The 16,324-nt window shown below is 36.9% G+C and overlaps 2 protein-coding genes across 2 annotated transcripts; both read right to left on the bottom strand.

Moving 5' to 3' along the window:
• Nucleotides 1–3,287: 3,287 nt before the first annotated feature.
• LOC104814820 (heavy metal-associated isoprenylated plant protein 3-like) lies at nt 3,288–5,295 on the bottom strand. The gene is made up of 5 exons (XM_010543011.1): nt 5,186–5,295; nt 4,894–5,041; nt 4,134–4,387; nt 3,905–3,992; nt 3,288–3,829 (listed from the first exon to the last, which is right to left on the bottom strand). Exons 1-5 carry the CDS (start codon nt 5,192–5,194, stop codon nt 3,462–3,464), a joined length of 867 nt encoding a protein of 288 aa, XP_010541313.1. The 5' UTR covers nt 5,195–5,295; the 3' UTR covers nt 3,288–3,461.
• Nucleotides 5,296–6,357: 1,062 nt separating this feature from the next.
• On the bottom strand, nt 6,358–9,405 carry LOC104814819 (serine carboxypeptidase-like 48). The gene is made up of 9 exons (XM_010543009.1): nt 9,033–9,405; nt 8,587–8,755; nt 8,354–8,473; nt 8,113–8,256; nt 7,857–8,007; nt 7,661–7,752; nt 7,282–7,540; nt 6,769–6,902; nt 6,358–6,678 (listed from the first exon to the last, which is right to left on the bottom strand). The coding sequence occupies exons 1-9, from the start codon at nt 9,371–9,373 to the stop codon at nt 6,562–6,564; spliced, it is 1,527 nt and encodes a 508-aa protein (XP_010541311.1). The 5' UTR covers nt 9,374–9,405; the 3' UTR covers nt 6,358–6,561.
• Nucleotides 9,406–16,324: the final 6,919 nt, after the last annotated feature.

Below are 16,324 nucleotides of genomic sequence, written 5' to 3'. Positions count from 1 at the left end.
TTTTAAACAATAACAACTTCTCCGATGACGGTTAATGACCAACAACCATCACCGAAATTGCTTTCAGAAATGTCGTCACATACACCAAACGGGGAACAGAGGTATTATGACGGTTTCGTAATCACCGCATCCACCAAGTCGACGGTGCTCTCCAAAACCCTGTTCCGAGAGGGTATGGATCAACAAGCTCTGTCGGTTGGCTTCATCATGGACACGATCGTTGCCGACAATGATCTCCGTGATTTTATTCTGAAGATCCAGTCACAAATGTAAACCAGATTCAGAATCAATTCCCTTTGAAGATATAGTTACCACAACGGCAGACAACCAAAATCACATAAACAAAATATTTGAGGTAATACAAAGTTTTTTTTTTCTTTATAAAAACTTATGCACAGATTAATGAATGATGTATTTCACAAACGAATAAATTTCGGTTTCAAAAATCAGAAATATATCGAATAAACTAAAGTTTTCTGTAACATTTCAGATTTCATAACCAAACATTATATTCAAAGCAGAGAATAAGCATGCTCTAATACCAAATGATAGTTTAAAATTCATTTAAATTCATCTTAATCATGATCTTCAATATGAAACATTTTAACATATAAGATCATGAATGTGGAAATAAAATTCTGAATCGAAAAACATACCTCCAGCCATTGAAAATCTTTGAGTTAAAATCTGAATTCTTCTAAGGTATAGCAATCACAAACGATGGTGTGTTTGTTCTGTTTGTTGCTTAGCCTAGGGACCAAGATCTGTTCATTTTTATTAGTTTTTTCATCATAAAAAAACTGCTTAATGGATAGTTATCACAACAGTTAACTCAATAATATCTAGACTATATATTTGGAAGTTAATAAACTTCTACTACGTCCGGAGAACTCCAATTAATAAATAAAATAAATTTATATTCTAACATATTACACAGTTAATTTATTTTCGTAATTAAATAACTTCGTATTCTAATCCTAATTTATGAAAACCCATAAAAGCCATGCAATGCAATTGTAGTTAATATAAACCGAAATCAAGGTTCTAAACAATATATTATATACATATATATTATATCTATTGTATATATATATATATGCATGGGTGTGTTCTATTATATGGATGCATATAAGAGAGGTGGAAACTTCAGTGTCCTAACCTTAAAATTTTCGATATTCAGTGGAACCTTCCTAGGAAAATTGCAAGAACCATCCAATGCCATGATGATGATGATGATCGGATACACACGTGAGGTCATGATGAGGATGCATGTTGCTCTAACGCATCATGATCCCCACACGTTCCACGTATATCAATTGAATGATAAATGAACGAGACGTCGCATCCACAGTAAAAACATGGATATCACATTATTAGATTTTAATTTAATTTACCATACAAATAAATTCGGCTTTACGTTACGATCAATGAAAGGAAAAAAGAAATGTAAGTTTGTAACGAAAATCTTATACCAAAAAAAAAAAAGTTTGTAACGAAAAATATAAATAATTCGCGTGGCATTGATGCCATGGGTTGGCATTCACTAGACGTTGACTGCATGACTGACCATTTCGCTTAGAAAATATTGAATGAATGGAAAATTCTATGAATTTTGAATTTATAAATAAATAAAATTTGATAGAATACCAAATAAAATTAATTTCTGAACACAATCTTTAATGCATAAAAATAACCGAAACATATTAATCAATAGTATATACGAATAATGTATCCTCTATCGTTTTGCTTAGATAATAATATTATCAAGCGCGATAGTTTGTAAATTAATTTTTAGAATACAGCAGATTCAGGTCATTAATTACAAATAAATGCAATCTTCAAAACGTAAAGTTGTATATTTATGTGAGTGATATACAACACATGGCCCAATAATCAACGACTAGACGACTATATAGAATTAAGGACATATTTTGGTTTTGGTATATAAAAATGAATTTAATCGAATTAAAACATAATTATATATAAAATTTTAAAATCGATTGGATAAAATTATTTTAAAATCAAATTAATTTTATCAAATATAAAAATAATTCGAAAAATATAATGAATGCAATTTAGAAAATAGTTGTAAGTAAAATAGAAGATGAATAGAGTTTAATATATATATATATATAACAATGAAGTATATATGGATTTTATAAAAAAAAAAAAAGATAAAAATTATCGACCCAATGGTTAATAACGTTTCAAAACGTTAAAAAATAGGTAATAGTTTATTACAATTTTTTGTTGCTGATGGAATATTTTTATGCAATATTGCATTTCAGGTTACATTTATTCATCTAAAATTATTAGGGAAAAACTCCTAAAAATTTCTGAACTTGCAAAGTGCGAGAAAAAAAATTCTTGAACTTGCGAGAGTGCCAAATAATTCCTAAAATTACAAAAAGTATCTCAATAAATCATAATCTTGTAAAAAGGTATCATATTAATCCTTCGAAAAAATTGATTATAATAATATGATTATATATCCTACGTGGCAAGTGATATGGCACGCAAAATATGATTTTTTTGCCACGTAATCAGTACCAAGTTTTAGAAAACCGGTTTCTTCAGAAAATATTTTAAAATTTCTTAGACGCATTTCATCGAACACTTAGTATACACGATGGCTTACACTATGTAAGATGAAACGTTCCATTTGCTCAGGCTTTTAAGCTCTTCAGGATCGACATCCGCTCCGTCTTCCTTGATGTAGATAACGTTCTGTATAGTTTCAGACTCGAGCTTATCGGGGATATCTATAGAAGATGACAAAATCATAACAAAATGCCATCAATGACAGAAGAGTTTTTTTTTTAAATTCCGGTACTAAATGTTCGTGCATAGTAAGTGTTCGATGAAATGCGTCTAAGAGACTCTAGAATATTTTTTCAAAATTATTATTATTTTTGGTTGGAAATACGTCACGCGACAAAGGACCAACTCAAAGCTTTGATAATTTATGGATAAAAAGACAGAGATGTAAAAAAAAGGCATTTATGTGTAGCTTTTGACTAAGCATTTAATGATATTCACCACAAAGCATTTATTCGAATTTATTACAATGCAACTACATGATGATGTAAGGCAACAATACCAACACATCCTATTAGTTATTTTAGTAATCATAAATCTAAAATCATAAGTTATTGTTTACCGTTTAAATAATTATTTAAAACTTTATCAATTCCATTTATAAGTTTTAAATCGATATTATCAACTTGAATCATCAGCTATTATACTTAAAACAAACAGGAATTTATTGTGTAATTTTAAATTGAAAATTCGAAACAAAAACAACCATTGATTAAAAAAAACTCTGAAATACAAGTTCGTACGCCGTAGCACAACATGTAACATGCTTGATCCTTTCTACCTGAAAAACCGTCATTTCCCCAAACTGCCCCTGTTTCATCACTTATTTACATCTCCCTGCCACCCCCTTCCCGCCGCCATAATCACATGACGGCGCAAGCGTTCGGGTTCTCGTCGCTGAAAAACTGCGGCGCGTGAGCTTGCACCGGGTACTGATAGTACCCGAAGCCGGATCCGGGTTGAGCCGCCACGTACTCCATCTTGTTCGCGCCTTCCTCCTTTTTGCCTCCGCCGTCTCCGCCACCGTTCGGTTGCCCACCTCCGCCGCCGCCTTTCTTTTTCTTACCACCGCCGGCGTCGTTCTCGTTGTCCTTTTCTTTGTTTGCCGGAGGGATAACCTCCACGGGCCGTCGGAGTTTCTCCGACAATGTCTCGGACAGCTTCTTGACATCCATGGTTCCCTTAACCGTCACCAGTTGTTTGTCCTTGTCCATGGTAACCGCGTTCACGCCTGTCTTAACCGAAACGCACTGTAAGAATAACGGAACGCGAAATTCATCGTTAAAGTCTTCGCATTGTCTCTAACCTTTGGCTTTTGTGAGTGTCTTCTGGATTTTCCCGATGCACCCATGGCAATGGAAGTTCAGCTTCAAAACCGCCGTCGTCACCGGAGGCTGAACATTTTTTATGAACAAAGAAAAAGAAGAGAAAACTCAGTCAACAAACACGAAATGGATTTAATTTCGATTGTAATCCAAACAAATGCACAAATACTATAATGCACATATATAATACATATATATGTATACACATACGTCTTTCTCTTGGGGTTTCTTGTCGTTGTCGGATTTCTTGTCGTCGGGCTTTTTGGCACTCTTTTTGTCTTCTTCTCCGCTACTGTTGTTGGTGTTGTCTTTGGCATTTTCTTTGTCCTTTTTGGGCAGAGGAGAGATTAGTTCAACTTTCTTCTTTGTCTTCGCCTGAAGCTTCTCCCGGAGTTTCGCCGGATCCACTGTCCCGGTCACCGTCAGTTTTCCCTCCGCCGCCTCCGATTTCACCGTCTCCACCCCTGAGAGTTATTTCGGGCAAAAAACGGATTTTTGTTACACTGAAAACACGAATAAATGCATAAACAAACCCAGAATATTTCCAGCAGCAAAATAGGGATATTTCGACACCGAGAAAAAAAACACGAATCTTCAAATTAAAAAAAAAAAGGGGGAAATCAAGTAAAATAATGAGAGAAATCAGGAAGAACAACGTTCGATTTCTCTTTCGTTTTTTTCCCCTGAAATAATCTCACAAAAACAAAAATAGTAATGACGGTTCATGAACGCACATAAATCTTGAAACAAATACCCAGAAATGAGAAAATCCAGAAACGGGAAAACATCGATACTTAGCAATCTGGGTTTCCGTCGAAGAGTTGATAGATCGTGTTTGTTTCCCAGGAAAAGTTCATGAGCGAGAAAAACAAAACCCAGAGTACGCAACCGCTCATTACCGTCTAAAGAAGAAAACAACGGATAGAAATGGGTTTTTCGTGTAGAATATGAAGGAAACAAAAGATTTTACCTTCGAAACCACGAACGCATTTGACGATTCTGGACGCACATCCTTCGCAGTGCATATCAACCTTCAATACGACGCTGGAGGATTCGTTCTTCTTCTTCTTCTCTCTTTCATCTGCTTTCGTCTTGTTCTCTCCTTCGTTTTTCTTCTTCTGCACAGAGACCAGACCAAACAGATAGAAGAGAAACCCATTATCAATCTCATTCCCAATTTCTAGGGAAAATCCCACAAAAAAACTTGAAAATTTTGGGGGAAACGGAAGGTGAGTTGGGTGGGGGCAGGTTGACTCGCTTACCGCGCCCATGGTGACTCAGTAACACGGATGAATAGGAACCGGTTTACAGATTCAGAAAAGGTTAGTAAGTAGTGGGGCGAGTGGGTGGAGACAGAGTCGGAGGGAAGGAGAAGAGGCGACGCTTCGTATTTATAATAGGAGAAACGCGGAATCATCAGTTATGGGGCATGTGATGATGATGATGATGATGATATTTCATGTTCCATTAGCACGAAGATAAATTAGCAAAAACAAAATTATTTCTCTCTTAAATTATTAAATGCAAAATGTGCCATACTTTTGGGAAAACAAAACCCCCAATAATCTAAAAATCGAAAAATATGATATCTTCTATATTTTCTGTTTCCTTTTAATGAAAACTTCCTTATAAAAACAATATATTTTTTTTCGCAAAAAATGATATCGAAACCTTTAAATTAAATAAAAAATAAAAATCTCAATTTGCAAAAAAATAAATGACGGTTCAAATTAAAAAAAAAAAAAAAGAAGAAGCCTGGAGTTCGTAAAGTGGGCTTTAAAGCAAAATTATTATTAATGGGCCTAAATGGTCTCAATAAGGACGGCCTCTATTTGAATAACGATAATATAGTCACAGGCCCAACTTGAGCATGGGTTGAGATACACACCTTGCGTATAATAATTTGTATATACCTATATCTACACCAATACAATTTGTAAAATTTGTGGGCCTTAGAAATACGTTATTTATTTATTTATTTGCATATAATATATATATATATATATATATATATAATAATAGTAATAATTGGGGGTGAAACTATGCTTGGATGAAAAGTAAAAAAAAAAAGAGAGTGGTTTCCACAACGGTTGGCGAGGCCCCGTCTGTTACATCACATAATTATTTCTTTAAATTTTAATTTAATAAATATTACATTATATATTATAATAACCCTATATATATATATATATATATGAAGATAATACTGGCAACATGAGACGTACGTACAGTAGTTTGCACTTGCAGGTCTGATCTCGGTAACATAGTTTTTATAAACTATTACAAAGACAGTATTGTGGATACATATGATTAGGGTTTTAATCCACCATTAATTTATTTCCATGATTATTCGTATGATACATAACAACTATTTACTTTTACCAAAAAAACGATTTGTTACATTTTACCCATTTTAATGGATGAAATCCTCAAATAAAAATAAAAAACCTTTTTAAAATTAAAATTCTCCATCCCTAAATAACAACAGTGAAACCATGAAAGGGGGAGATGGGAACATATCAGTTGAGAAACATATCATTAAATTAAATTGCTATATATGAAAAGAATAACAAAACATTATTATTTTTTAACAAACTTTGTAATAACATATAATAATATTCTCCGGTTCGGTACGAAGTTACAGAGGAGCGGTCCGGCCTTGGGTCGTACCGAGTTTCCCTTCCATCCAATTCTGCAGCATTTGCAGTGAAGCTTTTGGTTGATCCATTGGAACCATGTGTCCTGCGTCGTGAACCTTTGTTCCAAAAGAAAAAAATTCAATTCGGTGTATTATGAATCTGTACCGATAATTTTACCGGTTTGGTTTCCGGTTAAACCGGTTTACCTTGAGGAAGGTGAGTGGACCGTGGTTCTTCATTAAACCGGCCTGTGTACCGTCTACCAGAAACGGAATCGTCGATGCCGAGACAAAATCTCTCTGCCCTGACCACTCCATCGCGTGAACCCACTTCGAGTTTCCTATCATTGTTAAAGAAAATATTGAGAAATGGACCGGAGATGAACCGGAAATCGGTACTGGATAGAACCGGACCATGCGAAATGTTCCTGAACCGGATCTTAGCTTCTTAAACCGGCTACAGAACTGAAACTAAACATAGGTCTATCTCTATAAACAAATACACCAAATCAGAACAGGATCTAAAACCGGACCTACAGAAACCTGATCTGAAACTAAACCAACGTGAACCAGAAGAAACCGGAGACGGTTAACTGGTTTCTAGAAGTTCTAGAACCGAACTGAGATACAGTCTTAACATCAGTTTTGGTTCGAACTGGTCAAACCAAAACCAAACCTATCTAGGCTAATAGATGAATCTGATTGTGGAAACGATCATACCGAGCCAGTTGCAGATAAGATCGTATTCTCCGGCGTAAACGAGGGCTTTGATGCCATCTTCAAGAAGAGTTGGGATCCCGGCCTCGAGATTCCGCATCCAATCCATCTGCATTGCATCATACACCGCCGAACTGCACGACACAAACTCGATATCTCCCACTCCTAAGGCGCTCCTAACCGATTTCTGGTTCAAGAACGCTTCCATGTTCGAGAAATCGTAGCACAAGCTTCCTTCGCATTGCTTCCTCACATCATAGTACTTCAAAAGAACCAGAACGAACCCCAATTCATTTGTTGAGATGAACGTTACAGTTTTCTTATACAAAAAGAACATAGGTTAAATTATTTACGCAATGAAAATAATATTCTTTCTACTTACATTTACGCTTCCAGCAATCTGCATGATCTTTTGGAAGATATCGTTGCAGACGTAGTAAGCAGATCCGCAAGCATCTTCTCCACCGTCCATGCCTACAACCGTAACGATCGCTCACGAGAGATCATAATAAAACTTTACGAAACATTCTGTTTATTACGAAAATTTCACCAGATGTCAGAAAGAATCTTGTACTTACTACATTCTTTGATGGCGTGCTGGCATGCAGGATATTGTTTCTTGATGGTTTCGTGTTCGGATTCCGTGATCAACTTCATGTCCAAAGCATAGTCTGGGTATGCACTGTATTGGACCTCGGGATTGGTTAACCCGTTACCGATAGCAAAACCCTAGTTAACCGGTTTGTGTATACACGTAAGAACGTCAAACCGGCTTAACAATCGAAAAATCAGAAGATCAGAAAGTGAAAATCTGAATTATAAACGGATAAATACCTTGAGATTGATGTGAGTTCCTTCTTTGTTCTTGTTTCCTCGGTGAACCCTTGAAGCCAACGCCGGGATGTAATGCCCGGCGTAGGATTCTCCGGTTATGTAGAAATCGTTCTTCGCGAACTGAGGATGCTCTTTAAAAAACGCCTGCGAAGATTCAAACCAGATATAAAATCCTAGTGAATTCGGAAAATTTCTCGACGTTTCTTGGATCTTTTAGTGAATAACATCGGAAATTCCAAACCTGCAAGAAATCGTACAAGTCGTTGCTGACACCATCCTCGTCGTGTCGAAGATCTCTCTTGTCCGAGGAGTAGCTGAAACCGGTCCCGATCGGTTGGTCCACGTAGATTAGATTCGAAGCCTATGCAAATAAAAAAAAATGATCAACGAAAAAGTTTCGCGAACATTATGAGTTAGTTGAAGATGTTGCTTGTGTCACAAGAAACAGTTTCAGTTTAAGATTTTCTAACCAACCTTGTCCCAACCGAAATCGTTCCAAGAAAGGGACAAGTTGTTAGAGATCGTGAACGGCCCGTTCTCGTAAAACAAAGCGAGTTCGCTGCTGCAACCCGGTCCGCCGGTTAACCAGATCACAACCGGATCGGTTTTGCTGCTCCGTGACTCGAAGAAGAAGTAGAACATCCTGAGAAAATTCAAACAGTGAACCGATCAGCACAAATACCGACATGAACCGGACCGATACATCGCTTAGTCTCTGCAAATGGAATCTTTGGTGGGTATAGTTTGATCCGATTTTATAAAATCCGGTTGAGGAAAAAAACCAGCTTGAATCGGATTGGTCCATGGAACCAACGTTACGGAACCAAGATTCCGATCTGAACCGGATTGATCTGTCAAACACAATTCTGAACCGGTATGATTCCGGTTTAGGGCATTCGAAATTCAGACCCTTTCTTTACCTTGCGGCTTTTGAGTGGGGGAGTCTGTAGTACCCAGCATGGTGGCCGAACTCCTTAACCGACGGACCACCGGATTCTCCGCCGGAGAGAACCGCCGGAAAATTGAATTGCCTCTCGACCAGCCTCGTGCCATCGGGGGTGTCTCCAGCGACGATGTTAACGTCATGCTTAGGAAGCAAATTGAAGGATCTGATCAGCCTCTCCGCGCTGAGCTTCGGCAAACTCGCAGACGTTAAGAAAGAGAAGGGGTTGTTTGGGATCGTTTGGGAAGTTGCGGGGTGAAAATAAGAGATTAATGAAATGCAGATGACGAATGCGAGAGAGAAAGTTTTGGAGTCCATTTTGTTTCTTGTTTTCTGTTTCTTCGTCTCGGTCCAGGAGATGTATTATATAGTTGGTTTATAGTTGGTTTGTATTTATAGGAGGAAATGCATAATTTCAAATAAAACATAAAATTTTACAAAATATAAATATATTTTTGTATTTATTTATCTGGTTTAAAATAATTTCAAATATATTTTAAGTAATAATGATGATAATAATTTTTTTTATTAAAAATGTATTATTTTAAAATTAGGATTTACTTTGGGTTTTTAATAATTATAATAGTAACTTTTTTCCGGTCGTTTTCTATATATTTTTCTAATATATCTTTTTTTTTTCATGAGACAGAATACAGTATGTCATACACGCGTATATGCAGACACATACAAGCATATCTTGGGGGGAAACATTTATGCCCAAATATAATATGTATTTTATTATTAATATATATATATATATATATATATATATATATAGATAGATAGATAGATAGATAGATAGATAGATAGAGAGGTTCTTAAGGTCAAGCATTCGCATTAAATTGGCCATTAACCGCCAGATGGTTTAATGAGAAAATTAATTAACCATGATCATGTTCAATTAGTGAATATTATTACCAGACTAAATTAAGATGGATACATGTATTTATCAGACCATCATTTTCTCCCATAATTTTTTTACACATACCAAAATTGCCATTTAAATTCATATAGACAGCCGTGTAGTTTGCGTGCAAGCTAAGATAACTGGACACATACAGACACACACACACATATATATAGATATATAGATATATATGTATGTATATATAGTTCAATACATTTTTGATAGACCACTTGTTGCGTGCAAGGAATTAAGGGCATCACATATATAAAATTGGGAAAATTCGACTTCAAACAAAAGAATAACTAGTGAACAAGATCCGTAGGGATTTTAGAATATTTTAAAACTATTAATATGTACTATATATATATATATATACACGGTCATGATTTTTAATATTGAAATGATTAATGCGGTGTTACGTCATTGTTTCTATCACATATATATATGATGAAAACCCTTGTAAAAATAAAGAATAATAGAATATAATTAAGATGGTGTAAAACATGCACTCAGATGAAACAATATATGTGCGACCGACCAATCTGTTGCTTCACTCTTTGTTTGGTCCTAATAATATAATACACTTTATATTACAATAAATTTACGACAATTTACGGATATTACATATTTCTAAGTGGACAGATGCTAATATAAAGATCACGCTCTAAAATTATAAACGATAAAAAAAGAAAATATCTCATTGCAAAATTCTTAATTAATGAAAAAAATTAAAATATTTACATAACTCGAAACCCATGATTGAGAACTCAAGGGTCGTAGTTGGTAAGCTATATTTAATACTTTATTATACAAATATTTTATACAATATTGGCCCGTTATCGAAGTAAAGAAAAGAGATTGTATATAACCACAAGGAAAATAAAGCCGAGTATCTAAGTTTGAGAATAAACGTGAAGTCGACCGTTTCGATTACAAGTTTTTTTTTTTTATTACAAGTTAAATATTGTTGATATATATATATTTTTATAATATAACACTTTGCTTTATGCGCAATTTATGCTTAAAGAATAAAATTTATTCACACCAGAAACATGTGTCTCCCTGCCAAAGTCGTCTTGCGTACACAAGATTAAGACCACCATTGCGTATGCTCTCCCTCATATACACACACACATATATATATATATATATGTACATACATATATGCATATATTCTTTCGTCGTAGAAGCCATTTAACAAAAACAAAAATGATGAATTCAAAAGGAAAAAGGGCCCATAAACTAAAGCTATAATCCACGAGAAGCCCATCAAAACGTTGCGCGCTGTTTTCCATGGCGCAAGCCCATATAATTTTTTGTTGTGGTTATTATTAGGAAAATTCAACTTGTACAATTTTCCAAAATAAAACCTCAATTTTAATTTTTGGACGTTTTAAAATTCGAATTTTAAAATATTTAAATAAATCTGAACTTTATAAATTATATCAAATTTAACTCTAAATGATGTGACAATTTTGAATTCATTCATATGATATATGACGTGACAATATTTTGTCAAAAATAAAAATTGTCATTGAATTGTCATGTCAACCACTAAGATTAAATTTGACATGGTTTATGAAGTTAAAATTTATTTAAATATGAATATCAAAATTTTGGTTTTAAAAGATAAAAAATAAAGTTGAAGTTTTATTTTGAAATATTCTCAATGCAGAGATTTCAAAGATGATTAAATATTTTTAGAGTATACGGTAAAAGTATGCATAATAAAATTATAAAAAAAAAAATCTCCAATCGCCATTGGATTAGAAATGTCCTCGATTTAATAGAGGGACTTGGTGTAACTTGGTAAATTCCTCTTGGGGTTTTCCACTATCCTCCAGGGTATATATATATATACGAGAGTTATATGGCAATGTACACAAATATGGTAATACATATACGTAATCGTATAAAATCCAATATTACTCCGTAATATCCGTTATCACACCCCCTCAGTCGGAGCGGGAGGAGGCCGTACGCTCAGGCTGTTGCGAAATTCAAGGAACAACGATGATGGTAGTCCCTTAGTAAAGATATCAGCGTACTGCGAAGAAGATGGGACATGGAGAACCCTGACATGTCCGATGGCAACATTTTCTCGAACAAAATGGATGTCAATCTCGATGTGTTTCGTACGTTGGTGTTGAACCGGGTTTGCCGACATGTAGACAACGGAGACGTTGTCGCAGAAGACGACAGTCGATCGTGTGAGTGGTGAATGAAGCTCCGATAATAGGTTACGTAACCAGCAAGCTTCTGCCACGGCGTTTGCAACACCACGATATTCAGCCTCCGCGCTGGATCGAGATGCAGTGTGTTGGCGTTTGGAGGACCATGAGACGAGATTGTCACCGAGGAAGACACAATATCCCGAGGTTGATCGGCGAGTATCGGGGCAGCCAGCCCAATCCACATCGGAATAAGCTGTCAATGTAGAAGGAGAGGATCGACAAAGTTGAATACCGTGATTCATAGTGCCGCGTACATACCTTAGGATGTGTTTCAATGCATTCATGTGAGCTTCACGGGGATCATGCATGAAGAGGCATATTTGTTGAACCGCATACGCTATATCAGGTCGTGTAAATGTCAAGTATTGCAGAGCACCGGCGAGGCTGCGATAGAGAGTAGGATCGTCGACTGGTTTTCCGGCATCGGCGGCGAGTTTGGATTTGATGTCAGCTGGTGTGATGCATGGGTTGCATGAGTCCATGTTGGCTCGATGAAGGATGTCTGCAGCATATTGTGTTTGGCTTAGGAACATTCCATCTTTGTTCGTCGTTGCTTGGACGCCAAGAAAATAGTGAAGAAAGCCGAGATCGGTCATTGCAAACTCGCCATTTAAAGATTGAATAATCTTGCGGAGGAGAGTGGAGGTTGAAGCCGTGAGGATGATGTCGTCTACATATAGCAAGACCACTTGTTGCGTGCAAGGAATTAAGGGCATCACATATATAAAATTGGGAAAATTCGACTTCAAACAAAAGAATAACTAGTGAACAAGATCCGTAGGGATTTTAGAATATTTTAAAACTATTAATATGTACTATATATATATATATATACACGGTCATGATTTTTAATATTGAAATGATTAATGCGGTGTTACGTCATTGTTTCTATCACATATATATATGATGAAAACCGATAGTGCATATAAAGGCAGCAAAGCGGTGAAACCATGCACGTGGAGCTTATTTTAGGCCATAGAGAGAGCGACGCAAGATGCAAACATGATCCGGCTTGTCCCGATCGGTGAAACCCGGTGGTTGATGCATGTAGACTGTTTCATGGAGAGTACCATGAAGAAATGCATTCTTTACGTCGAGTTGATGTATCGGCCATTGATGAGACAAAGCGATGCTTAGAACAACCCGTATTGTTGCCGGTTTCACCACGGGACTGAAGGTGTCGCCATAATCAAGTCCCGGTTGCTGAGATTTTCCATTTGCGACAAGTCGTGCTTTGTAACGAGCATGTGATCCATCCGCATTGAACTTATGCCTGAAAAGCCACATAGAACGAACGACATTAACCCCGAGGGGTCGGGGAACCAAGTCCCACGTCCCGTTTTTAATAAGAGCATCATATTCCTCATGCATTGCACGTCGCCAATGATGATTCTTTAAGGCATAGAGATGTGATTTCGGTAACGGTGAAATTTGGTCAATCAGGAGGGATAACATCTGTTTTCTTTTTGAGATGCCCGCTTTGCTGCGAGTCATCATCGGATGGGAGACTTGAGAGGGTGTCGGTTCTGTTGGTTGCAGTGGTATGGTGTTTTGGTTTGATGTAATGGTTGGAGATGGTGGTCTTATGGGTTCGTTGTTTGGTGGTGGAGTTGGCATCGTCGGTGAGCCAGGAGGCAACTGACGTAGTGTTCGAAAAAGTGGATGTAAATCCGTGTCTATGTCAAGAAATTCATATTGGGACTGTGAGGATTTGTTGATATCAAAAAATGGGAAGATGGTTTCATTGAAATACACATGACGTGAGATAATAATTTTTCTAGATGTAAGGTCAAAGCATCGAAAACCACGATGCAGAGAAGGGTATCCGAGAAAAATACAAGGTGTGGATCTTGGGGAAAGTTTGTGAGGAGAGGTAGAGATTAAATTTGGAAAACATAAACATCCAAAGACACGTAAGTGAGAGAGAGAGATGGGTTTATTAAATAGTTTTGTGTATGGGCTTGTGTTTTCGATGGTTGTAGAGGGTAATAGGTTTAATAGGTGAGCACTCATGTGTAATGCTTCAACCCAAAATTGAGGAGGAAGATGTGCTTGAATGAGGAGAGTTCGAATAAAGTTATTGATGGTTCTAATGACTCTCTCGGCTTTGCCATTTTGTTGGGAGGTTTGTGGACACGAAAAACGAGCCAAGATTCCGTTTTGATCAAAGAAGTTTTGGAAGAGGTGATTGTCGAATTCACCTCCGTGGTCGCATTGGAATGCTTTGATTGTGGTTTGAAATTGATTTCGGACGTACGCATGAAAGTGAAGAAACTTTGAATAGACATCACTTTTTCTACGTAGTGGATACACCCAAATAAATTGTGTATAATGATCGAGAAAAACGACATAATAACGAAGACCACTAACACTGGAAATTGGGGATGTCCATATATCCGAGTGTATTATTTGAAAAGGGGCTGAAACCAATGTATTCGAACGATAGAAAGGAAGGCGAACACTTTTGCCTAGTTGACAAGCTTCACAAGTTGAAGACAAGTCGGGCTTATTACATTTGATAAAACCATTTGAAAGCAAGAGATTAAAAACATCGTTGCCCGTGTGACCCGATCGACGATGCCAAATGGTAGGTGATGAGGTGAGAAGAGCGACAGGAGCGTGAGTTGCGTTGGTGGTTGGTTCGATGATTGGATAAAGGGGCCCGGTGCTATCACAGCGGAGAAGTGTCCGTTGGGTTGGACGATCCTTAACAGAAAAACCAAGAGGGTCAAATTCAATGGAACAATTATTATCGGTGGTGAATTGACGAACGGAAACAAGGTTTTTGATGATGGAGGGTGCAACGAGAACGTTGCGTAAGGTTAGGTTACGTGGGGAATAGATTACTAGGAATCCTAATCTAATTAGGTTTCCTAAACCTATTAGAATTCTAATCTCATTAGGTTTCCTAGATGTAATAGAATTCTAATTTCATTAGGATTCCTATACATAATAGGATTCCTAATCCCATTAGGATTCCTATTCCAATTAGGAATCTCAATCCAATTAGGATTCCTAATCGGGATAATTTAGCACACGTACTTGTCCATCCCTATTGTGTGTGACCCTGTAGGCTCATCCGGAATAGCAGTAAAACGCAGAATCTCCATTCCGGTAATACAAGTCATAGGCGGTCTCTAGCAAGACACTATGACTACCTATCTCGAATAGACATTTCAGCATCAATATTTGACAACAAGTCCGAGAGTTTCTTCAGCTTTTGGTAGTACTCGTGAACAGTGAGATCTCCAATGGTCAGAGTATGGAGTTCATGTTCGAGTTGAATCGCTCGAGCTTCCTTGTTGTCGCGGAATAGATTCTCTAGTCTCGTCCATAACGCATGAGCAATGCTTTTCTTCTTTAGCACCGTGGTGAGCAACGACTGTGATATGGATCCATAGATCCAAAGCTTGACGAGTCCGTCAATGCGTGTCCAATATGTGTCGTTCGTCCCTGTCGGCAGTGTGGTTCCATCAAGATGACCTGTTACGTCAAAACTGAGACAGTCTCGAACAACTCTCTCCATGCATCATAATTGAAATCCTCCATATCAAGTGTGATTGAGATATGGAATTTGATATTTGTAACTCCAAAAGGCTTTTCGGATTGTGAAGATTCTGCGGCCATAATGAAATAGAGGAGAAAGCAAAAGAGATGCAAACAGGGAAAATGCAGAAGGTAGCGTGGGCAAGAGGGAGAGGAATATGACGGCGAGGGTTTAGAAAAAAATGAACCATGCTCTGATACCATGTAACTTGGTAAATTCCCCTTGGGGTTTTCCACTATCCTCCAGGGTATATATATACATACGAGAGTTATATGGCAATGTACACAAATATGGTAATACATATACGTAATCGTATAAAATCCAATATTACTCCGTAATATCCGTTATCACTTGGAACCATAGAAACTCCATGGTTTACAATTATTGCCATGACCTTGGGATTTACATACATACATACATATATAATGTTCATTGTAAATGTGAGATATATATATACACATATGATACACGCACCGGCTTCGGAGTTGTATAGAGATGGCCCAATTGCAATCACCGGCACTCGCGAAGGAGGCGCTCGAATTCACTCTTGGGAAATAGATGGAATCGAAGGGGAATTACGG

Source organism: Tarenaya hassleriana, unplaced genomic scaffold (genome assembly GCF_000463585.1).
Source record: "Tarenaya hassleriana unplaced genomic scaffold, ASM46358v1 Cleome22, whole genome shotgun sequence".
Lineage (NCBI taxonomy): Eukaryota > Viridiplantae > Streptophyta > Magnoliopsida > Brassicales > Cleomaceae > Tarenaya > Tarenaya hassleriana.
This window is presented reverse-complemented; position numbering and strand designations above follow the sequence as displayed.